This window comes from Acipenser ruthenus, chromosome 2, assembly GCF_902713425.1.
Source record: "Acipenser ruthenus chromosome 2, fAciRut3.2 maternal haplotype, whole genome shotgun sequence".
In the NCBI taxonomy this organism is placed as follows: Eukaryota; Metazoa; Chordata; class Actinopteri; order Acipenseriformes; family Acipenseridae; genus Acipenser; species Acipenser ruthenus.
Genome location: NC_081190.1, coordinates 32438688 through 32465634, shown reverse-complemented (window position 1 = coordinate 32465634; position 26947 = coordinate 32438688). Strand labels below are relative to the sequence as shown.

General features: G+C 37.8%; 1 protein-coding gene across 6 annotated transcripts in view; it reads left to right on the top strand.

The window, feature by feature from the left end:
* LOC117409457 (CBP80/20-dependent translation initiation factor) overlaps positions 1-26515 on the top strand; it is a 139804-nt gene extending 113289 nt beyond the window's left edge. For 3 of the 6 annotated variants that reach the window (XM_034015549.3, XM_034015550.3, XM_058994209.1), the window contains exons 13-15: positions 10536-10691; positions 24070-24123; positions 25193-26515. In XM_034015549.3, coding sequence (XP_033871440.1) covers positions 10536-10691; positions 24070-24123; positions 25193-25408 — 426 coding nt within the window. In that variant the 3' untranslated portion in view covers positions 25409-26515. The remainder of the gene's footprint in view (positions 1-10535; positions 10692-24069; positions 24124-25192) is intronic. The other 3 variants (XM_034015554.3, XM_034015551.3, XM_034015553.3) reach the window with 2 other exon arrangements.
* The last annotated feature ends 432 nt before the right edge of the window (positions 26516-26947 follow it).

Here is a 26947-nt window from a genome sequence, read left to right as displayed (position 1 = left end):
GGAAACTGGTCAGGATTGAGGGCAAGATGGATGGAGCTAAATACAGGGAAATTCTAGAGGAAAACCTGTTTCAGTCTGCAAGAGACCTGGGGCTGGGGTGGAGGTTCACCTTCCAGCAGGACAATGACCCTAAACACACAAAAGCCAAAGCTACACTGGAGTGGTTTAAAAACAAGAACCTGAACGTCTTAGAATGGCCCAGTCAAAGCCCAGACCTCAATCCGATTGAGAATCTGTGGCAAGACTTGAAAATTGCTGTTCACTAACGGTCCCCATCCACCTTGACAGAGCTTGAGCAATTTTGCCAAGAAGAATGGGCAAAAATTGCAGGATCCAGATGTGCAAAGCTGGTAGAGACTTACCCAAAAAGACACACAGCTGTAATTGCTGCCAAAGGTGCTTCTACCAAGTATTGACTCAGGGGGGTGAATACTTATGCAACCAACAAATGTCTCTTTTTTTTGTTTAATTAACTTTTGTGTCACAATAACAAATATTTTGCACCTTCAAAGTGTTAAGTATGTTGTGTAAATCAAATGGTAAAAATCCCAATTTAATCAATTTTAATACCAGGTTGTAACACTACAAAATGTGGAAAAGTCCAAGGGTGGTGAATACTTATGCAAGGCACTGTATATATATATATATATATATATATATATATATATATATATATATATATATATATAGATTCCATACAACATGCCCTTATCTTTCAAAAACCCTACTGCTTCTAATACAGGATATGGCTGCTGATGCTCCAGCACAGCCGTTAGCCTAAACACTTTGGAAGCAAAGATGGTAACTGTTAGAAACTAATGCACTGTTTTCCATTGGCTGAATTAAAAAAAAAAAGTCTTCCTGGCCCAGTCCCTTATGAAACAGAATGTTTCACAAGGCTGTTTATGTCCTCTGTTTTGTCTTGTTAGTGACAGAAATGGCAATATTGTGTGGGGCGATGAGACACTGTCACTAACATCTGAAGATGCCAGGTTCAGATCCAGTTTAGGTCACGTGTAAAAATGATCTTGGTCTGCCATTGACCTTTCGTTTAACTTACTTAAAATAAATTATACTTGAACTACAGTGGTCTCATACATTCATATATAAATGTCATAATGCATACTGTATTCATACAAATCCAACCTTATTCTATATAATTCTAAAACTACGAAGATTACAACCTATTCGAATAATGTGCTTCTATGGGGCGGCTTTTATAAAAGTACAAATAAATAAGTACAACATGAGTCATGCAACACCTGTGTGTTGTTAATGACCTTCTCTACATGGCCTTCATAACTCTCAAACAGGTTGTCCATCCTTGTTGTGATAACCTTTAAACAACAGATCGCTTCCAGAGACTCGCGTAAAACTTCCAAGACAGTCTGTCCTTCAGCTTTGCCAGGATTTTGAACTGCTGTATTGTGAAATAAATTTCAAAGCCCCTCTGTACATTACAACCCCTAATACTACAAACACAACTGTTACAAAACTCAAAATACAGAATTACGCAAAATACCATTACCAACTGTAAAGTAAACACTAACACAGCTGTACAAACAGGCACAGCTTAAAAGGGACATCTTACACAAATGTACACACAAACATAGATCATACAAGTATAGCAACCGAGACGAAATTAATCTTTAAAACCGCAAACTCACTTCAGAACATGTAGGTACACGGGAGGCATCAGAAAGTCATTGTAAAAATAAAGAAAGCGGCACACTCATTTAGGTATTGTGACCCCTTTTGCAAATAAACAAAGACATAGAAACATCTGCTTCAAGTTTCTGAGTAATTTACTTTTGCAAGTTTGTGGTTATGCACGATCATTTTTAATTTCAGTATTAATTTGTTCCCATTTTCAGTTTTGTAAAGTCTTAAAACATCCCTTTTGGTATTGGTATTAATATTGATATAATATAGTTCAGCAACCAACAATATGCAGGCAAAAGATAAAGAAAGCAGGCTACAATCATAATGGAACCAGACATGAATTCAGCCTGGGGCAGTCAGACAGTCTGACCTGATAACAGTTGGTTAAAGGTTAAATCCATCATATCACAGGGGAAAAAAATACTCGCATGCCCCTTGGGTGTTACATTTTATTCTCATGACAACTGCACATTGTTTTCCATTGAGACGAAAAAGGGGTATTACGTTTATGTGCCGTCACAAAACTACCAGACTCGACAGTGAACTGGGTTGATCACTGTATTTGGTTTGGGTTCAAGAGAAATGGATTTGGTGGTGGTCTCAGAAAATATCCAACAAAAACCTAAGATGGTGGTCCCTGCTAGGCAGGCGTAAGGCATGTCCTTTTGGGACAATGTGGTAAGCTTGTACTGTCACTACTTGTGCTATACCTTCTCTGTGTAATATATACAGCTAGCATCTTTTATAAGCACTAAAACCCATGATAAATAACATAAATACTTGTATTACTTCTTATATGGAACGGATTACACCAAAGTGGGGTTTGAGAAATCCTATAATGTCTGAAGGAGGTGAAATAAAAATAAGTATTTAGCCATGATTTAAACATTAGCAGCGAGGTCTGCGTGCATACAAGTCTTCTGTGTTCAGGTGTCTTTGTACAGTTCTTCCATGCACTATTATGCCTGGTGCTTCAAAACCTTTCATTATATCCTTGGCTGTTAATCTTGGATTTTTTTTAGCTGCTTCGTTGATTCTCCTACCTGCTGTACCAGTAATTTCCTTTCGATGTCCACTTCTTTCAAGCGTTTCAGTTGAATTGATTCTGTGGTACTTCTTGATTTATTGCTGTGATTTGTGCATTTTGAAATTCCATTTTTTTTTTTATACTGCATTGTAGCCATTTCCTTTTGTTGTAGTTTGCTGTGTGTGCTTTTCTCAAACATGAATCCAACTCCTTTGTCTTGACCATAATCTGCGTTGTTGCCAAATGTTTTTCTTCAATAGATGATGGAAATAATTACCAGTTTTCGGGCTATTGACTTTATAATGCAGCTTAATTACTGTGTAATAGTTTTCAGTCAATTATATTAAGTATAGGATGTCAATGCTTTTGTCTGCAACCTCTGTGTGTGTGTGTATATATATATATATATATATATATATATATATATATATATAAATATAAATGAATGAATGGAGGAGTTGTGCTCATTAATGGTGCTAAGATAGTGAAGTTGCTTAAGTGTAGAAATCTGGAGGCCCTGAGCTGATTTCTGTGTCTATACTGGCTGCCCATGCAGAAACATAAGGGCCTCCAGTTCATGTCCTATTTACCTGTATATGTTTAAAAAACAATCTTTCTCAAGTGCAGGTTTTAAAATGGAAGAGCAAGAAACTTGTGATCTCAATCATCTGAAGCCCGTGTGGTTTTACTTTTCATGGGTGAAGGCTCATTGCCATAGAAATGAGAAAACAAACAAACACAGAAATTGCACTTCGTTTCTCTCCCCACTGTGACCTCCTTTCTGTGGTTAAGCACGGCTGTCTGCACTGCTGAAGTTTCACAGCTCTCTGCAAACCAGTGCTGGTGTCTATTAGGAAGTAAGCGTGAGACTTGTTTCATTCCGACCTGTCACATCGTAATTCTGTCTTCCTCCCGAGCGTCAGACTGAACTTCCTCTTGTCTGGCACCAGTTGGGTGTGTTCACACCACCTTGCAAAGTTGTCCTCCATGCTCTCATGTGGGTTTAAGCAGTATGTAGCAGCTGCAATCAGCATACGGTGGCAGAAGTTTTATCATCTTTATGATCTATTTCTCTCCAACACTCAGTTATTATTTTTTTTATTTTTTTTGCGCAGGTACAAACAAACTGGTAATGTTCCAGAATAAGCAAGAAACAACTATATCTTCTTCTTCTTCTTCCATACTGAACTTACAATTTCTTTATGGCTTCCCTACTCTTAGGTCACCCTAACTTATTTAAGAATTAGTTTGACAGTTATCCTGCTGACCATTAGAAACCCTTTTTCAGTCAGTTATAATTAGGAGACAAACTGAACACCCCTCTCTGTTAAAGACTTAGTTTTTTCATTCCTTTTGGGGGATGAAATAGAGGTATTGCACTGTGTTTTGCAAGCAAGTGCAGGAAAGACCTCCTTTTTGTCCCTTATAACATTATCTAGTTTAAGCATGTAAATTTACATGTTATCAAGGTTATTTTGCGTGAAATTATAAATTCATGCCGTGAACTCTTGTATATTTTTAGATTCAATTATCATCTCTAATCCCCCTATCAACTTTGATGCAAAAACTTTTTATCAGTGTAGAAAAGAAAAGCTGAAGTTCTGGGCTTTGTGCTGCTATTCTCTGGTAGTCTCACCAGTTTAATTATGAGTGTAGAGACAGCTGCTATTTTTAAGGTTAGGCTGAAGACTTGTTTTGCTAAAAATCTACTTCTGTTATTACCACTTTTGTAAAGTGTCCTGGGATGCCTTTAATCAAAATTGTTGGGGGGGGAGGGGGGGGAGGGGGGGGGGGGGTATTTTGACGGATGGCTGCCCCTGCATGGAAACTGCCTGAATGCCCTCTAATATCGCTCTATATTGGGGTTGTTTATTGCATGAACTTATCATTTAGTGGAATCACATATAACTAGGGTAATAAACAATGCTGACATCACACATGCATTAATACATAATTGTGTGTGTTCAAGTACTGAGGGATTAAAGAGAGTAGTATTGTAGTAGAACAACATGGCTTTGTGTCAGCAGGTCATCTACACACAGGTAATGCCAGGTAAGACAGAGGTCATCCTCCCACTCCGGGAAATGGGGAAATGTTCATTCTCCTGAATTTGATTGCTTAAGTAGAATGTCCAAGAAATACATTATCTGGAATGTAAGTTTCTTAATACCGTTGCAGGGCATTTCAGTGCATTCCAACACAATGAGGCTTCTGCATCCTGTTTGGTACTCCCATAAATGTCACACAGTTGTCTAGTGAATGTACCACACTGCTGTTTTATTTCTTTATTTGTATTGCACTGAGGCACTTCATTGTGTGGACACGTATAAAAAATATAAATCTGCAGAGATGTCACTTTGCTTTAACTTGCAGTGTTATGACGCTATATTTTGGCGTCTGGCCATTATTCCGTTATCTAGCTAGTCTTTCTTCTTGTCTATTTCTGACAAACAAAAAAACATTAAATCAGTACATGCATGTATCATAAAATCTTTATTATTATTATTATTATTATTATTATTATTATTATTATTATTATTTCATGAATTTTTAACTATTTAGTTAGTGACAGACTGGCCTCTTTCTTTAGCTATAACAGTGCCCTATTTGCTTTTAAAATAAAAATTCCTTTATAAACAATGTGCTAAGGTGTCTATTGTTATGCTGATCACAGATCATCCCCCAAAAAACTGTGACTTACTGTTAAAATAATATGAGAGTACCCTATTTTAAGACACTCCTGTTCCTTTCCATGACGCAGAACTCTGTTCATACATAAGGAGCTAAGAAGTCAAAACAATAGTTGTTTTTATTTACTTGAATTTGACTGAAGCTCTGCCAGACCGACTGTCTATAAATTGTGGTCTGGGTGGTTTCTTAGGTACGTGATGTTTTGTTTTGTTTTCTCCTCTGTTTTCAATGTGTATGTTTTCTTTTTTTTCTGCAAGAAGCAGCTCTTGCAGATTTTGAGTTGGGTCTCTTGCTGTCGCTGTTTTCAGGATGTGGTGAGGCAGAGGGAATTGCATAGGGGAAGTGGAAGGAGAAATGCTAGCAAAAAAATATATAGTTTGGAACCTATAACACACCCATACTTGTCTTGATATTTTCATTTCATGACTTAACCTTACTGTTACTGTGTACTGTGTAGCAAAAACAGTGTCATGTTTTTTCTCAAAAACATTTAGTCACACAACGATTTTTGAGCATCATCTATAACTTTAAAACTGAAAGAAACTTGACTTCATTGGAGTTTGTAACTCCAGTAAAATTAAAGGTGAAAGAATGGCATAAACCATAACCCCATTCAGAGATAGGAAAGTGATTTTATTTTTTAAATACAATATAAACCAAAAGGAGTTTCCTCTTTAAAATGTACTCAAAACAATACAAAACATACTGTAGGAATTTGTTTCCCAGTTAAAAGTATTTTACGTGCAGTAAACATGATGAAAAAGTGTATGATGTACTAGTAGACGTATTAATGCAGTTTTAAAATGTAAACCAGGGAGAAGGGACAGCCCCCAACATGCAACATTTCACTTATCATCCAGAAACTTATAAAAATGTTCAGGTTCATTTGCAACCCATTGCCTCCCCCTTTCAACCGCTCCTTTGAGTTAAAAGGAACAAGCTACACAAAATGTGAAAAAAAAACTTACATATAGTCAACAACATATCTTACATATATATATTATAATCCTAAGAAAACCAGTTATTGGAATAAACCCTCATTTAGGTGTTCAAGGATACATTTGTAAAAATAAATATTATTAGTGCTAATAATTTTCCATACTTTAAACCAAAAAATTATACAGAAGCCATAACCAATATCATATTTGAACAATTTATTTTCATTTTAGTTGAATCATGAAATTCACATTCATTTTTCGTGTTTCTGACACATTTGCAGCAGGGAATTACATGTTTTGTTTCCCTAAAGGTTAGTTTAGAAGCTAACTTGTTTTAATTCTTCAGACAAGCTGGTGGAAATGTTTGGGTATTATTTACACAGGCTTAGTCAGAACTAGAACAGTCTATGAGCTAGGACCAAAAGATTCCACACCCTAAAAGTTATAAAAAATAATAGAGGGCAAGAAATGCAGATTTGTTATGTATTAGATGATAAATTAGGTGTTGTGTTGAAAAGAAATCTCTCTACAGGCTAAATATTTTGCTTTGCTAAGCAGTCAAAATGAGTCACTGGATCTTCCTCCCTTGTGAAATGTGGTCCACATCAGAAAACTGCTGTGCAATTTTCCATGTCTGAAAATCTTTACAGTAATGACTCCCTGTTTTAAGTGACATGAGTGACTGAATAACCTCCTATTAAATCCATTAGAAACTGACCCCTGCTGGTCAGTGTTTGGGCAGGTTGCGAGTTCACAGGGAGCAGACGTGTACTTGAAGGCTGCATTCAAACTGGGTCAGTTTTGAAACAGCCTCGTTCTGGTTCGCTTGGTTTGATGCAATGTATCAATGTGTTTGCTGTTCACACTAACCTGTGAGAAAAGGGACCAAGTTCGTTTGGATGCGAGCTAAAGTTAGGTTTTTTTGCCCTTTTGCATTTTTTTCAGTTTGTTTGTGTTCACAATGCAGTTTGCAAGTGTACTCGGTTTGTTTATTCATACATTCCAACAGTCCCTATATAGTCGGGACTGTCCCGATTTCCGATGCATAGGAAGAAAGTCCCGATATTTGTTGGCAAGTATGTTTATATGGCATGTGAACTAGATGTTTACAATATCTTGCAAGGCATATTTAAAGACGGCAGCTGTATTGCTCCGTTATTTAATATGGCATGTTTTAGATTCCTACATATTGCTGTGGAAGAAAGCACCGGGGGAGCACTTCACTAATTGAATTAATACATTTCTTGAAAGCCTGCAGTAGGAGAATAATACAGTTTACGTAATTCTGCACGGTTCTCCTACTGTCAGCATTAAGCAAAGTAATCTGAGAAAAGACCTGAATATATTTTACAATTTTTGTCCCATTTGGTTTCGGTTTTGGTGTCTGACCAAAGTTCCTTTAGAGCTTCAGTTTCTCGCGCTGTCCGTGTAGTTCAGGATTACCAGATTTCCACAGTGAAAAACACTGCATGAGATCAAGTATCAAGTAAGATTTAAGCCGTTAAAATAACAGTATATAATAACACAATAATAGTTTAAAAATGAAACATCGGGTGAATTTATTGCAGATCATAACTCGTTATTTTCTTTATATTGTCATCTATTCAAAACATGTTAAATGTACATAGACAGATTTAAAAAAAAATAGATCAGCTATTACAATATAAACATAAGGTATACACATAATCGGAATGATTAAACAAATAATCCATAACATTGTTTATTTGATTTTTGAATGGTGCTAACACAACCTAATACTTTACTCTGCTATTAACTTGCTGAGCACTGATATAGTTTTGTACTTTAAAAAAAATACAATTTCCGACTGGAACAAAAAGTGAAGGCAGAAAACTGTAACAATCACAGTTTTCCCCGGGATGTCTGGTAACCCTAATGTAGTTTCCCAAAACATTTTTTGTTTTTTGTTCTACTTGTTTCCTCAGAATATGAACTAAACTACGCACAAAATGTTTACTTCCTAGTAAAGTTACCTTTTATAGTTTGTTTCCTGTGTGCAAACGGACTGAGTCCAGCAGTTGTTGACATTGAGTTTTAGCAAGCGAACCAGACTCGGTGCGTTTGTCAAACAGATGGACTCGGTACAGTTCGTTTCCCAAGCAGACTTTGTTGTTCACACGTCACACCAAACATACCGAACATCTTACTTAATAAGAATTACCATCATTTTGTTGATCTCATGCTTTTTTTGTGTTCATTGATGATGCATACATTTTTTTTTTTTTTTTTTGGTGAACACATGTTTAATGCTGTACTCCCAGTTAGTTTGGAACGCAGTTAACATTGAAAATATGAAGGTTGCTTCTGGGAGTTTCTGAATGTTGTTTTTTTTTTTTTTTAAATATATACAGTGTCGTGAAAAAGTATTTGCCCCGTCTGATTTTCTGCATTTTTGCATATTTTTGACACTGAATGTTATCAGATCTTCAACCAAAACCAAATATTAGACAAATAACACAAACATTGCCCCCATGTGAAAAAGTAATCGCCCCCTTAGACTCAATAACTGGTTACGCCACCTTTAGCAGCAATAACTGCAACCAAACGCTTCCTGTAGTTATTGATTAGTCTCTCATAGCGCAGTGGAGGAATTCTGGCCCACTCCTCCATGCAGAACTGCTTCAACTCAGTGACATTTGTGGGTTTTCAAGCATGAACTGCTCGTTTCAGGTCCTGCCACAACATCTCAATGGGGTTTAGGTCTGAACTTTGACTAGGCCATTCTGAAACTTTAAATTTCTTGTTCTTCAACCATTCTGATGTAGACTTGCTTGTGTGTTTCGGATCATTGTCTTGCTGCATGACCCAGCTGCACTTCAGCTTCAGCTCATGGACGGATGGCCTGACATTCTCCTGTAGAATTCTCTGATACAGAGCAGAATTCATGGTTCCTTCAATGATGGCAAGACGTCCAGGTCCTGATGCAGCAAAGCATCCCCAAACCATGACACTACCACCACCATGCTTGACTGTTGGTATGAGGTTCTTACTGTGGAATGCAGTGTTTGGTTTTCGCCAGACATAACAGGGCCAATGTCGGCCAAAAAGTTCCACTTTTGACTCATCTGTCCATAGAACATTGTTCCAGAACTCTTGAGGATCATCCAGGTGTTTTTTGGCAAACTTCAGACGAGCATTCATGTTCTTCTTAGTGATCAATGGTTTCTGCTTACTACTCTGCCATGAATCCCATTTTTGCCCAGTGTCTTTCTGATGGTGGAGTCATGAACACTGACCTTAGCCGAGGCGAGAGAGGCCTGCAGATCCCTAGATGTTGTTCTAGGGTTCTTTGTGACTTCCTGGACGATTTTACACCTTGCTTTTGGAGATATTTTGGCAGGACGGCTACTCCTGGGAAGATTCACTACTGTCCCAAACTTTCTCCATTTGGACAATATGGCTCTGACTGTGGTTCGGTGGAGCCCCAGAGCCTTAGAATGGCTTTGTAACCCTTTCCAGACTGATAGGCATCAACAACTTTTTTCCGGAGGTCTTCAGGAATTTCTTTTGTTTGTGGCATGATGTGCCTCTAGAACCTGTGTGCTGACAGCTTCACTCTGATGGTAAGGGCCAAAGTTAGTCAGATTTATATTGGGCAGGGCTGGCCCAAATCAGGCCTGGTTGTTAACCAAAGTACTCAAACAGCTGACCCTAATTATCCCTTTAATTGGGTTGAGTTAACTAGGGGGGCAATAACTTTTTCACACCTGAAGATTGCATGTTTGATTACCTTGCACACCAAACAAATTAAAGAAGCACCAAACTTTGGTGTCATTTTTTCTCTCAGACTCCCTCTATATACTACTACAACCCACAAAAAAATCTGACCAAATACAATGTGAAAAATGTGAAAATACTTTTTCACGGCACTGTGTGTGTATATATATATATATATATATATATATATATATATATATATATATATATATATATATATATATATATATATATTAAAGATCTTAGTATTCCCAAGTTTTGTCTTACTGTGGTTGGAGTCGTCATGGAAACCAGTGGAAGGGGATGAAATCATCTTAGGTTCATTGAAGAAGTGCAAGAAAGCAACAGTCATTTTAAATAAGCAAATGTCAACTATATTTTGTATATAAGTGAATGACAATGTCTGTGTGTGGTTAAACAGTAAATGTTATTGCATTGAACTAAATTGATTGTTTTCCCCTGTGTGTGTGGCTGTGTTGCAGAGGGACTTCACACAGCGGGAGGGGCTGCAGCAGTCAGACGTGGAGCGCTGGCTCGGCTTCATTACCTTCCTCTGCGAGGTGTTCGGCACCATGAGGAGCAGCGCTGGGGAGCCCTTCAGAGTCCTTGTGTGTCCCATCTATACCTGTCTCAGGGAGGTGAGTGCCTGTGAATCTTCTAACACTGGTACTATATTGGGATGCATGGAAATTAGATTGGTTCAGATGGCAAAAGAGATACCTCTTCTATTCTATTTCTAGGCACCTAGTAACTAATGCATACATCTAGCTACACAGGTATTGCTGTAAAAACCCAGTGGCTGAGTGGTTTAGAGGATTGACAATGAGATATGAAACCTTTCAACTCTCGGTCAGCAGTTAATATCCAACTAGTGGGAAAGTGCAAGTAACTTGTGGAATTAGGCTACCGTTAAAGTTTATACTCGGTCATTGCAACCTGGTGGCTGTGGTAATTGTCAGCCTAGTTATTACGGGACTGGCAGTCATTCAGTGATGTTAACAATCTGATGAGGATGGAGTTTCACCAAGGCAGGAGCTGTGGATTCCTTCAGTTTCTAGGGCTGTCTGTTCCTGAATGATGTGTATGTCTGTGTATAAATCTGCAGTAACATTTACACTGCTGTGCTACAGGGCATGCTTTATATACAGCTTTTAGATGTGTTCGTGTTATTGCAGATACATGATGGACACGTGTGTTAACACAAGGCTTCCATTACGTAGAAACCACACACAGCAATATCCAATCCTACCCCCAGCATACATTTGGCAGGCACTCAGGACATCCCCCATTCCTCTACACTTAAACCAAAGTAATTTATCACACTCCCCTGCACAGATCCTACTGCTCTGGTGCTAATTACAGACTTTAAGAGTAGCCAAATGCCCTAGGTTATTTGCATTATTCCAGCACCTGACATTCCTGTTTTGATTATTTCTTTGATTAGGTTTATATCTCATAGTATCAAAGCACCACCAAGCCTCTGTGTATTTGTAGAGAGGAGTGGAGTCTCTCTACTCTTGGTTGTCCAGAACATAATTCAAAACGGACCACTCAAAATTGCAGACTAATAAACTTAATATATTGTAGTCTAATATACCAATATGTATAGCTATGCCCGTTGTGCAATGTTATGTGCTGAGACTTTTGAATTAGTTATCATAGGGTAGCCTTAATTGGTGCTGAAAGAGTTAAGAGGCCTCCACATTAGGTTAGTGAATGAAAACCTGGTAATGTATCATAAAAGATACTGTGGATCATGCTATTTTGATTGATCCTCTGAAAAGCTGGGTTGGCCTGACTGGAACTGTTCTCAACTGGTTTAAGTCATATCTAACTAACAGACAGTATGTTGTTTCTTTAGGGGAGTCTGTATCAGGGTTATCCAATATTACTTGTGGTGTCCCCCAGGGCTCTATTCTTGGTACAATATTATTTTCTTTGTATATGCTGCCACTGGGGGAAATCATTAGTAAACATTAGTATAAACTTTCACTGTTATGCCGATGATACACAATTTTATATTTCTGTAAAACCTGGTGACTCTACTGCTATTTCAGTCTTACTGCAGTGTCTTGCTGACATCAAAAGTGCAATTGCAAACTCCCTAAAAATGATTTGCGCAACTTGACCTCTAATATAAATCTGATGTAAGAAACTTGGGGGTTATATTTGATTCTGGTTTGAGTTTTTAGGCACGTATTCGAAAAATTATAAGTGTCTTTTTATCACCTACGTAACATTGCTAAAATTAGGTATTTTCTTGCTTTGGCTGATGTTGAGAAACTCGTTTCAGTAAGACTTGATTATTGCAATGCTTTATTTGCTGGACTTCCACATCACGTCTTATCACGTTTACAGCTTCTTCAAAATGCATCAAAGATCTAGGGTTCTGACTAGAATGAAAAAAATGGGCTCATATAACTCCTGTGTTGGCCTCATTGCACTGGCTTCCAATACATTTTAGAATTGATTTTACTATTAACATATAAAGCACTAAATACCTTAGCACCAGAGTACCTAAGAGATTCTGTCCCCCTATAAACCTCTGCGCACTTTAAGGTTGGCTAACGTTGGACTTTTGTGCTTCCCAAAGGTAACGTTTTTTTTTTTACTTATTTCCTGTATTTTTACTTTTTTTTTTTTTAATGGTCCTATCTAGAAATTTGCTATTTATTGTTATTATTAATATCATTGTATTTTGTTAATTGTGTGATTCTACTGTTCTGTCTTTCTTGATCATGATACATACTGTCTGTAAAGCGCTTTGAGATAACATGGTATGAAAGGCACTATATAAATTAAATAAATAAAACATAAAAAAATGTAAAAATAAAAGGGGATTTCCAAACTTTGTCCACCAATTACAAAGCCCCCCAACTACAAATTGAAATGAATCCTAGAGACCATTCACTGAAGAATCACATTTAAGGAATTTTGTATTGCATTTGCTACATTCTGTTGAAATGTGAATGCGCTTGCTTGCGGCGGTTTATTTCAACAGAAAATAAAAGGTTGAACAGACAAAACACGGTACTTTGGGCCTAAATAAATAGACAAACAAAACGAACAGACACTAACAAATAGACCGTGGACGAACACTAAACAAGTATCGTGCTGGCGCTCCAGCATGACGTAGCAATTGTTATTATATTTTTTCTTATTCTTATTTTGATCTCTTCTCCACTTACAAACACAACCCAGAGTGAGTGCTTCATGCCTCTATATATACAGTTGTTGGGATTCAATTACTAATTAATTATTCACATGAATCTCAGCACGTAAACTAATTTGTGCAATCCCATGCTTTCATACTATTACATACTTTATCTGCAGGGCAACAGTAAAGTTAAAAAGTCCTTGCTGTTATCCATACAACTGTGTCTCCCTGGCATGATAAACAGGTGCATTTGTCCTGAGGCTGAGCTTTGTTTGCTGTAACCTCTTGAGATTACGCACCTGCCACCACTGCTTAACAGGTAGACAGTGTAATGACCTAAGAAATTAAGTAATATGATGAACAGTTAGGTGTAATTATGTTGGATTCTGGGTATTGCAACCAGAAAGCCAGCAATCAAGGAATTGAATTGACCATTGAGGCTGGAAAAGCAAGAGGTAAAGCTTGGGATACCTTTGGTTTCCGATCTAGGTCTTAGGTGCTAAAAGCAGATTAGGTGGGAAATTATGAACAAGCTGAAGCATCTCTTTTCTGGTTTACCATGTAAACAGTTAATTTACCAAACCTGTGCTAATTCTGTTCCAAATGGTCACCTCACTTTGGGATTTTTTTTTTTCTTTTTCTTTTGATATGGCTGTCTTTGTTTCCTTTAGCCTTTAAATTACAGCCCTCAAAAATGCATAGTAAACACAAAATAATACACGTTAAACAAAAAAACTGCAAACTGCATGAGATCAATCTTTCAGTGTTCACACAGCTAAAGTTATACATATTTTTTAATGGAAATTGAGATAAATAGCTGTGTATACCCCAAAGGGATATTTACTATGCCTACATGAACTGCATAATGTGTGCAAGGTTAACCCTAACAGTGCTTGTTTCATGCTTCAAGGTTATGGTTTCCATGGCTTGTTTTATATATAATTTAGTGGGTGTCACGAGTCAACAGGTACTGTACACATGTGGCCAAAAGTTTTGCATCACCCTATAGAATTAACACATTTTGTTTCATAAGATTGAATGAAACCTGCTACGATTAAATCGAAAAACAATTTTTCGATCGATTCCGTTCCTCATTACATACATCAATATAAATACTGGATAATCGATTCAATAATTGCTTTGTAAATACTCCCCATCTGTGTGTTCGATGTAAGAAAAAATAAATAAATAAAAAAAATTAAAGCATGTTGCCTTGAATCCACATTAGGACGACAGGCTTGTATTCCTGGCAAACAGACTGTAAATAAATTGTGCACTTTGAAGAAAACTGGCTGTATAGTTTGCGCATCATTGGAGTTTCAAAATGAACTGTTATATAATGAATATTTAATAATACTCAATAACGTTAAAAAAAGAAATAAACGATCAGTGACGTTAAACGGAATTTTGGAGTAACAATCAGCTTGACCTATAGCGGGTATGGTAAGTAAATCAATTTATTTGTATAATTATTATGATGATGATGATGATGATGATGATGATGATGATGATGATGATGATGATGATGATGTTTTAGGCAGGAATTTCCACATTGTGTGTTTCATAGATGCAATGTGTGATGCTGCAGCTGTCACTGAATAAAAAAAGAAGTTTTTCATAAACGTGTGTTTACATATTACAGTCTGTTTGGAGTAAATATTTAATAACACCCCTGTAGTACGTTAATCTTGCTTTAGGCTTGTTGTGAATGTTGTGAGTTTTTTTGTTGTGTTTTTTTTTTCTCTCCTGACATAGTTACCCCTCGCATTCAATTGTTGTGCACAAGCTTTTACTTCACAGCAGTGATAATAAAATAGTAACATGGCGGGGAGAGGAATGGAGCGAAAATGTATGTGGGCGGTACAATCATTGGTATTTACTCAAAGGATTATATTTTGTGTGTCCAATTAATCGATTGCTATTTTGAGGCTTAACTGACAGCCCTAAAATCTGCTGAATAATGTTACGTTAACATATTGAATTACGTACCGCTTTGTAGTTTTCCATATACTTAATGAAAAACTGACAAAAATTGAAAAATGTGACATTTCAAAATCTAACATGAAATACTGTACTACTATTAGGGCTTCTGGTAGACTTTTGCGATATAATTTTGTAAATTCTTTGATTTACATAATGTTAAATAAAATATTATGATGTCTCAATCCTAAAATTCTAGGTGATGCAAAACTTTTGGCCATAGCTGTACAGAATTACTGTCATAGAAGAGGATACAGGCCATCAAGGTTTCACAAGACGTGTATACAGTATGAGTACACATATACTGGGGTCTATGTAGCAGTCTTGGGTCCTCGAGACCATTCCTCGGCCTCGAGGCCGGCTTGAGGACATTTTTTTCAGGTCTTGTCCTTGACCATGGCCTCGGCGATGTAATTTCTCATACTAATAACTGATTGCTAATTTTACTTTTTAAAAATGAACCTCTTTTCCAAAAATGTTATTGTGAGGAGTTAAATTAGATTTAATTTATCAGTTTTGTTTCAAAGTTTTTGGCAGTTTACTGCAACGCGCACAAGCTTTATTCACTATAGCCAATCAGCGCAGGTATTTAGAAAAAAAACTGTGATTGACACTGACTGGGCATAACCAAAGAACTTTTATTTGTGCTACAGTCAGCTATAACTATTTCCCCCTCGGGAAATGCCACACTGGACTCACGGACACTTATAAATTATCTAAGTTATTTGTAAGTTCTTGGTTTTTGGTAATGGCCACTGAACCAAAAATTGTTAAATTTGCGTATTCACATTTCTCCATTGAAGCAAACAAATGGAGTGCCAAATGTCTCAATGCAACGAGAAGATCGTGGAGACCAAAGGGACAACATCTGGATTTAATAAGTATTTTATTTTATTTTATCCCTCTTTATGAAATGTGTATTCATGGCTTCAATAAATAATCAACCGCTAAATGTTAAAAAAAATCCAGGTGTTCCCCACATTACCATTTGAATGGAACAGTCGTTAAGGTATTTTGTAAAACGATTCCGACGTGTGGTAATCCTAATATAACAGGGATGTTTTACAGTTTTACAGCCTATTTATCTGCATTTATCGCAGTCACCGGGCATGCATTTGTCAAAAATACACTTCAAACACACCTTCTTAGATTTGCAGCATTTAAGGGAGGCCATAGAGGTGTAAGAATTGCAGAAGAAATTGAGCACATTTTGGAGGAATTTAACATAAAAGAAAAAGTGGCTCACATTGTTACTGGCAATGCCAGTAACACGAAGAAAGCATTCCGTGTCATTCTACTGAAAATACAGAGTCCCTTGAACTGTTACGTTTTGACAATGGCACAATATGGCAAGACCTGGATGCAGAGCATGTTCAGTGTATGTTAGATAGGACACCATGCACTCGTCTGTCATGCTTTGCACACACGCTGCAACTTGCTGTAACAGACGGAATAAAGAAGCCTTCAGTGTACACCAGAGGAGCAATGGGAAAATGCTGCAAATTATCAAATCTTTCTCATGAAAGCACCATATTCCCTGAAGCATTTGAAAATAAATTTGGAGCAGGAAGATCAATTCCAAGTACAAATGCAACCCGCTGGAATAGTTTGCATAGACAAATCAAAATCATTGTGTCCTTGGATCAGTACAAATTAGGTCAGTTACTGAGAGAACAGCAGCTGGAACATCTTCTACCGACACCCAGAGATCATGCAGCCTTTGACAGAATGTGTTAATATTCTGCAGGCTTTTGCTGAAGCAACAGACCTGGTACAGGGTGACCAGTACACCACAATTGGATCTGTGGTGCTTTCTGTCATAGCACTACATAGGCATTTAAAGGACTTGCATGGTCAAATTTGCTATCAGGGATCTCTGGTAGATGCACTTCTATAATCCCTTCACAGGAGGGTCAGTGGACTTTTTAATTTGCTACAAATTACCCAAGACCACAGTGACAGACAGGATCCAAAGCCTTTTAGTGAGATGCTTTACCCTATGGCCAGTGCTCTTGATCCCACTTTTGTGTGTTTGTGGTTGGAAGCAGACCATCCAGACAGTGACCAAACGAAAAGCAAGATACGAAAAGAAATCATTGGTTAGTGTTTCATTTGAAAGCTTGATAAGTTTATTAAATGTGTTATAAAGTTATTACCACACTTATAAATTATCGAAGTTATTTGTAAGATCTTATTTTTTGATAATGACCTCTGAACCAAAAATTGTTAAATATGCGTATTCACATTTCTCCATCGAAGCAAACAAATGGAGTGCCAAATGTCTTAAATGCAACAAGATTGTGGAGACCAAAGGGACAACATCTGGATTTAATAAGTAAGTATTTTATTTTATCCCTCTAAATATACTGTACATAAAAATATATTTATGAAGTGTGATTGTGTACATGTACTGGAATTTAGTGCTATATATATATATATATTTTAATTTCAGATGAAATTGTGAACCAAGTACAACTGATGTGCCCAGAGAAACTGCAGGCACATCAGAACAACAGGCGCCAGCAAGTAAAGTACCCAAGGGAACACTGTTTTCCACATACGAGCAAAGACGCCAGACCGTGGCGACTGCTTTACCTTTATTAACAAGAAACACTGTGCAACATTACTTGAATGACATCAGTTCCCAAACTCAAGGCACATCTTCAGGGACTGACTACTGGGGTTCAGAACAGGACAAAAATGTTTACAAAAGGATGTTGCCTTTGTTGGAAAAGATATTCTGCATTCCAGCCACATCAGCACCTGTTGAGAGGGTATTTAGTCAGAGTGCACTGCTAATGCGACCACAAAGAGCAAGAATGGGAGACAGGCTTCTCTCACAGTTGGTGTTTTTAAAGTGCAACTCTTTAGTCAAATAAGTAAAATGCAAGTTTTTCTTGTGAGCAGTGTGGTTCTGAATGAATGTGTCTATCTGGTCAACAGACATTTAATAGTGAAATATGAGCACAGGGTATTTGTGAAAAAATACTATCATAATTTGACACAAACACCATGATTTTCAAAAGGGGCAAAATAAGAACTAGGTCACAAAATTAGTTTTAATGTCTGATTTATGCAACTAAATCACTTTATTGATGTTTTCAAAGGTTCGAGGAGGGTACACAACGCATTTTATATAAACCACTTGAAAGCCATATTTTCAGTAACCCAAATAAGGTTTGAGAAATCACTTTGCGACCTCGTTCTTATTTTGCCCCTTTTGAAAATGTTTCTATTTGTTTTGTATCACTGTCTTTGTCTTCAATTAAAATATGTTTTACAAAATTACCTGTGCAGCGTAAAAAAAGTGAAAAGTTCTAACTGAGTTAGTTATTTCTGAAAAAGTTCTGATTTAATTTGCAGTGTTTTCTACTCTGATGGAGTAAAGTGTTTACATTTAGTGTACTGTCGTTTTGGAAAAGAGCTCTGTGACAGGGTCTTGCGTCACGTGCGTGGATCACCGCTGTTTAAGCAACACAGAGAGACGACTGGGGGTGGAGTTGAAACGCCGGCACAGGCGTGCAGGATTTATTAATACAAACAGAAAAGAAAGTAAAGGTGGTCATGTGACGTTACCAGCCATACAGCAAGCTGTACAAAAATACAAAATAAAACACGATACAAAAACTACAAATAAAAGGTGCCCCAGGCGTCCCACTCCAGGAACCGGCTACACTACAGAACCCTCGCTATACATCACATGGGATCACTATCCCCTAACTAACCTACTCATGAGCCGGTATTCATACAACGACTCGTGCTGCTTCATACGGCCTTGGTTGGGCATTGCCTTCACAAGCACCGCTTGCAGTCTCAGGGTTGCGTAGTGGTCGTTCCTGCAGAGCGGACCCTCTCCTCCCGAGTATACGTCGCTCCCCTCTGGTATGGCGTTACAGTCGCCCCGAACCATCTCCCGCGGATGCTTTTGAACTGACGGACACTCGGTCAAGACCCGCCCACCTGCTGATTGAGGTCCAGCACAGCCAATCACTTGCTGCCCTTACCCTCAACCAAGCCTAGCAGGCAGCAAGTCTCAATCGAGTGCCCGTCTGTAAACAATAATGTAATTAAATCAACTCCAAAACAACACACAATAAACCCATTTCCCCATACAAATGATACCAACACTAAATACACACGTGCAGGGCAATCGCCCTGCTACAAGCTCTTTTACAGTTTACAATTGTACAAATGTGATGAAAACTGTCTACATCTAACCCCACTCATCCCATTAATAAAACTGCATGTTTGACTGTGGCATTGTCTTTTAAAATTCTTGTCATTGACGTCAGTTTGAAGCACCCAGGCCTCGACTGGCCTTGACCTAAAAGACTCCTGGCCTTGGACTCGGCTTGGCCTTGTGGCTACCAGCCTTGGCCTCGTGGGTCCCGGCCTTGATTCCAAGACTGCTATGTAGTAGGATTGAACAATGACTTACCTGAGCACTGAATGTAAAGTAGCGGTAGTTTTAATGTTAAATTGACAACAATTACTTGAAATTACCCATGCTTATTATTAAACACCTTTTGCCAATTTGTTTGGGCAAATTAACAAAAAAAAAAAAAAAAAATAGCCACAAATTGTGTGTTTCCTTTGTTGTATTATATGGTTTGTTATTTTTTGGTATATTGGTTTTGTTTTAGTTTTTTCAATTGAAAAAATAATTAAAAGGAAATTAAAATGTCTCAATTTTATACTTCTTCAGAATTCAAGAAATATAAATAAAATAAAATGTCATGGGAGATTTAATTTGAAACCAAACTAAAAAAATGAAAGCTATCCCTTTCATAGCCACTGACCTTTGGCTGTTCTCTGTCTACCCAAAGTTAAAACAAAAACAACCAAAAAATCTCTTCTAGAGTTGCCAGGCTCATGGTTTCCTGTTTTATCTAGGGCCGTGGCTGTAGCTTTGAGTTTTTATTCCCTTGCAGCCATATAATTTGTGAAAGCTTTTTTTTTTTCCTTCTCTAAGCTGTCAGGCATTTCTTTGACAGTGTCCAGACCTGCTCACTAGCTTTGATCATCTTTTTATCCAAGGCCCCCACCTTTAACAAAGAGGTGCTTGTGTTGCCTGTTTTTAATTCTGCCCATTGCAATTTCTTAGACCTAGAAATGTTAATATACTGTGTTTCCCTACTTAGTTTTACTTCTGAATTTATGATTGGTTAGATGAAAAACACTGATGTCTCTTGCAAGACTTGCAGACAAACTGCATTTGCTGGTGGACAGTGTGATGGTCTGGATGTCTCCTTGTTATTCAGGCATCTCGCAGTAGAAGAGGGCAAACTTTTTTAATCTGTTTATTGGCTACTGTTGATGAACCCATCTGCTGTGGTAAATACTAAATACTGTAAATACTTGTAGACAATGATCCGATTACCAAAGCTGTAAATCTCTCAGAGCCCTTCAGGACACTGCAGTTTTGACGGTGATACCTCCAAGCTGTTGAGTTGGGGACTTACTGTATCTACACAAATCAACTACCCCTTAATAAAGAAACATGCTTAATTCAGAAATCAAAATATCAGATACTGGCAAGATCCTAATAATACCTTGGACCACAAACTATTTAGCTCCATCATTTTTTATTTTTTTTGTTTTTTAGTTCCATAAGGTTTTATAGCTAAGCGGCAGTCTTTTCATACAACAGGACAAAGATTATATTAGTATATTTTTTAAAGTACTTTCAAAGCATGGTTTCTAGGCTAATGCCATTTTTTTTTTAAATAAAATTTCGCTTGCCAGTGAAGGAAGTAAATGAATAATATGGACTTAACTTGTACATTTACAAAGAAGTGGTGACAGTAACGGCCAGGTTTTACAAGACACGCCAGGGTTTTTAAATATGAGGTGGCAAAAAAGACACCATGGTGCCACTTGGCACCTGACGCAGAAATGGTGTGTTACAAATTGGCCCCAGCATACACGACCATCTGTTGCTTAAAATGTGTGTTCTTCAGAATTTGTTGGTTGCCTGTTCCAGCAGAGACAGAGCACAGTGAATAAAAGGAACTGTGCACAGGCTATCTAAGTGAAGATGACAAATATGGTTGTACAGAGAAACGTTTTGACATAACTGTTTTGGGTCATTCCATATGAAATCAATCCAAAAAACGGCCATTTTTCAGTTGACCGCCTCTGATTTTGATAAACTTTTGCACATATTATTGTCTGGAAGAAATGGTTACCCTGTGTAGGCCTGAGTGACCTCCCATTCATGAGATACAGGTCATCAAAGCTTGACCTGATTTGGACACCCACCCTACCTTTACATGGTCATAACTTCCTCCATAATTGACATAGAAAGCTGGTGTTGTTTTAAAACTCTCAAATAGGACTGTCTATTCGTTATATAAAAATTGATGTGAAATACAAGATAAAAAAAGTTGTGTGAATCTGTGACCTTTGACCTCACCCAGGTCAAACCGTGTACCATTGGATTTTTGTCAGTTTTTGATAGATTGTAGCCTAGACCCTTATCTATATTTCCTGCAAGTTTCATTTTGTGCCTGCCATTGGTTGAGGCACAGCACACAGTTGAATGCAGTGTCAGGACAGTCTTGAAGCGATTACACACCTAATACAATTAAAACTAAAATATTTATTTGCAATTGAGTATACGCTCCTCTCCTGTTAAATTGAAGCTGCAGTGAACAAGTGCAGCTGTAACAGCTATTAATATATTAATTAATTAACCAAGGTGCCCTATTTACACAATTGGCTAAAACAAACAAATACAGTACACCAGTGGTACTTCTGTCATATTTGGTATTTTAAGTGATGCTTCTCCAGGAGCTGTAATTACCACTGTTCAAATCCAATGAATCACTGAGTCTGGAAAAGAGAATGTATTGTTAGAAGTGGTGGAAATGTAGATATTTTATATTTATGTATGCAACACAATTTATCACTCGCCTATGCTTAAGTTGCTCTTTTCCTTCGTAGCCACTCTGACAAGGCTTTTGATGCTTTGGCATCTCCTTGTCTCTCAGGGTGTATGTCCTTCCTGTTGCAGTTGTTGGCTCCACTGATGTCAGCACATCCCCCATGTCTACAATAAATTGATCTGGACGGCGTGGGAAACAGAATGATCGTGCTGGTCCATTCGGTTGCAGGAAGTTAATTTCAGCCTCCCGTTTCTTCTGATCAGCTGACACCACCAGCCCGGGCCACCAGTGACTGTCATACTGAACAGTAACATATCATTTCATTTGGTCAAATGGTAGGACATCCTGTTCGACTGATTGATTCTTCTTTGTTTTGTTGACTGGGAGAACTCTTGTACAAGGACTTTTGCTTTGGAAACTGGTTGAAAGTGGAGATGCCGTGTGCCAGGCATAGTTCTTACCATGAGGAATCGTTGCTCCAGAAAATCTTGCTCAGCTTGCCAATGTGCTATCGTGAAGTATTCTACTTCAAGAACAGGAATGTTGTCTTTTGCAAACCTGTACAAACGGTGTGGAGTCTGGATCTGGTCATGGTATGGACCCTGCAAACTGGCTTTTGTTGACATTCGTTTAATGGTTCCTCCTACACCATCACAGGGTCCTTTGCCATGAGATGATGCAAAGAAGTTCCACTCTGCTTCCATGCCAAAATCTTCCAAGTGCTGGCAAATGTTGAGGACATTTTTACAGTTCTTATATTGCCCTGCACACCTGTCAGAGAAGTAATAGATTTTTTTGGGCGCCTCCCAAATTTGTTCTCCAAGAACCTCAAGAGATAAACAGCGACTGTGTCAGGAGTCATGCATTCTGATATTACAACATATAAGATGTGCTGAGAATTCCCATCTTTGTCTTGCCAATAGCAGACAAAAAAATGTATGGGGCCCTGAGAGTTGTTCAAATGGTGTCATTGTGCTTCATCTTGCATGACGAAAGTGAAGTTTTCTGCAAAATTACCAACAACTAGGAATTCATTTTCTTGAAGTTCATCCCTCAGCATCTTTGTGATGAAATCATGTCGACGAAGACGTTGGAGATGGCTTGTGAAAGTCATGAAATGTAGATAAGGATCTAGACTACAATCTATCAAACAATGACAAAAATCCAAGGTTATGTGATTTGACCTGTGTGAGGTCAAAGGTCACAGAATCACACAACCTTTTTTTATGTTACACTTCACAGAACCTTCCATAGAATGAGAAGATAGTGCTATTTGAGAGCTTTAAAACAACACCAAAACTACCTTTCTGTGTCAATTATGGAGGAAGTTATGACCATAGAAAGGTTGGATGGGGGGTCCAAAATGGGTCCAATTTGATGAGCTGTAGCTCATGAACGGGATGTCACTCAGCCCTAAAATTTATACTGTAACCACTTCCCCCAAAGGCAAACATGCATGGAAATTTTTATCACAAATCAAAAGAGTTTGAGGTTTTTGTTGTTTGATTTCATATGGAATGACCCTTTTTCAACTGAACCTGTGCCACCTCCAAGTTATCACTCCTGCTAATTTAAAAGTTGGTTTAGACCAGTGGAATATAACTTTACAAGTGGGTGCTGATTTGAGTAATCACTTCAATGCTAGTGCCCTGTAATGCAATCCACCATACTAGATGTCAATGTTGTTTTTCTCTGCACAGAAAAAATGGAATCATGCGAACACCATCAAATCATGTTAATTGTGTTTATTGGAAGACGGTACCCAATGGCATAGAGTTTCTGTTGGTTATGTAATGCACAGCTGTTGCATTGGATCACTGCTCTGGGCATTTACCTTCTTACACTTGTAACCTTCAGATTTATTGATTTATTTTAATTAAAAATGCCAGCACTATATTTGAGCAGAGTGCATAACATCTGTCTTCTTTTAGATGGTCCGGGGTTGTACTGTCTGCTGCTGTTGATGCCAAATTTGTTTGCTGTGTTTTGCAGTTGTTAGAATCGCAGGAGGTCAAAGAAGATGCTGTCCTGTGCTGTTCAATGGAGGTAAGTACAATCTGTTTATAGTAAAAGTGTTGCATCGTTTTTAGAAGTGGAATGAAAATTGTAAAAAAACAAGATCTGCTTGATTTAATAAATAAATCAATACAAATAATCTGGTAAACCCCTTTGTTTCAGAAATCATCATGATTTAACCCCCTTAGTATCTAGAAATTGAAATGCATACAGTATGGAACTGAGTTCTACAGATACAGAACAAGGAATGGATTTTTTACAATATATATATATTTTAAATACTGTAATAAGGAACTTTTGTGTTGTGCTCAAAAATATGTCTGCTGCTTTCTCTTGTCATTACACAATGGGTTGCCCCCTAGTGGAAATATACCTCAAAACCATACAAAGGGGCATGAGATTGTGATAAGAAATGGCCTCATCGGAGACGTGTCTGCATAGTGATTAGATTAGCTTTACAGTGCCCCAGTACCTTTTAAATCATAAATAAATGTTTTGCTAGAAACACAATTGTTGCACAAAATTGCCTTGTGCTTTAATATACTGTACATCTTATACAAATGTTGAAAACAAATCTCTAGTACTGATACTTTGTTTTGTTTACCAAAAAAAAAAAAACATTTCTAGTTTTCAAAGCATATATATATAATGACTTCAATCAATTTAGCTTGCAGGTTTTTCTGTGTTTGTTTTTTCAAACAGAAAAGAGAAAAAGCCACTTGTTTAAGGCTACATAAGTAAAAGTGATGGGGGACTACCTATTTCAAATGGGTTTTAGTAGTGTATTCTATATGGGGACTTGGATAAGACTTGGAATCTGTGTAGACATCAGTGGTTGCTATTAAGTCCCCAGGCCCTGATTTTCTCTTTAAGAGGTGGTGGTGGAGGGTAGGAGACATTTGAACTGAAAGCCGTAGCTACTATTCATATTTCATTTCATAGTTATACTTATAAATGTATTGTAAGAGCCAATGATACATCTTGTACTTTGCTGTAAATATATGTACACAGTGGTCATATATGTAAATATATGTAAATGGTCATTTCAGTTGATACATCTTGTATTCTGACCCCTGTTCTCTCTCTTCTGTGCCGACAGCTGCAAAGCACCGGCAAACTGCTGGAGGAGCAGCTGCCCGAGATGATGATGGAGCTGCTAGCGGCGGCGCGCGACAAGATGCTCTGCCCGTCGGAGTCGCAGCTGACACGCTCCCTACTGATGGAGGTCATCGAGCTGCACGCCCATCAATGGAACCCGCTGGAGGCCCTCACCACCCAGTACTACAACCGGACCATCCAGAAACTCACCACCTGAACAGAGGGCAGGGAGGGGAACCGGGGAGGGCCGGAGGGGGGGTAGGAGGTGGATGAAACGGAAAAGACTGGCCGTGCCGACAAGGAGGTGGTGAACTGTCATATAATATTAATAAAGAAACATAACATAACAAAAAAAAGATAACTGCGGAGAGACATCCCAGCATGCCATCGGGAATCATTCAGCAAAAGAGATTGTGGGCTGGAGGTGGGGGAGGTGGGGGGTTGTCCCTTCTTCTCTCTTTTGTGTTTCAATTCGTGTGCCATCTTCCTTCTGCACAACCCCCCCAGGGTTTTGTATCATAGTAGCTACATTCACAGACTTCAAGCCAAGATGCTTTCTAAAAGGATGGGGGCAGAGAATAGACTAAAAAGAGGGCTAAAGCCAGGCTTGGTATTGTTCCTGTGCCATTGTGTGCAGACCACAGTGGCCGACGGGCAGGAGACAACAAGCGGCAGATGTCTCGGGGAAGGACAATGGAAGGCACGTTCCAAGCCAGACCTTCGAATTGAATATTGAAAAAATGAGAGAGACACAGAATGAGACAGATAAACAATCCACTTTTAACAAGCAGCGCTTGTTCATTCAGTTGTTCTTGTTTATTATTAATTGTTCTTTGAAATCCTGTTTTAAAAATGATTTGAAATTCTAGTATAGACCTATTGCACAGGTTTAATTTATTTTGCACTGTTTTAAGGCAAACGCTTACAAAAAAGAAAAGAAAAAATAAAGACCGGTCAAATGGAATAGTGTTAAGAGGTTACAAATAATTGAAGTAAAGTTTTATTGTAGGGGAAGGGGACATTTGACGACAAGGGGTGTGTGGGAAGATTTTAACCATTTGGGAGCTCAGAAACCACAGCAGTTTAGAGTTTAGTGTCATTGTTTTAAACCGAATGTTTTGGGGTGACTTTAAAGCTTACAGATGGCAAGTGCTACAGACTGAAATTCTTTACACATATCTCAGACTTGTCTTTTTTTTTTTTTTTTTTTATGTGGTTTTTGCAGCTCATAAAAATATGTTACCGTTATAGTATTTTCACTTACTGGCTTACTGCTGAGATGTAGACAAGCCAAGCTAAGTGGTTGCATATCTTATCTTAAATATCTTTATCTTATATATATATATATATATATATATATATATATATATATATATATATATATATATATATATATATATATATATATATATATATATATATAGTATATTCCTAGTATATAGTATAGAATTATAATATTGGGAGACTTCAATATCTAGGACTCACACTTCAAAGATCAGTGGTTGAAAAAATATGTTTGTGTGTAGGTTTTCACCAACCCTACAGGTGTTTTAAATTGGGAAATTCCCTTTTTCAGACTGAGCATTCGCTGCCATTCAGTGAACTCTGGAAGACAAGCTTAAATTTGTGCTGTTGGGCAGTCAGTCACCTTGCACCCTGTTTCTGCATGAAAATAGTCTTCTATCTGTGCAGGGTCATGAAATCCATCTCTACACATGATCATGGGTTTCTTTGTTGTAATTTTCTTCTTTAATGT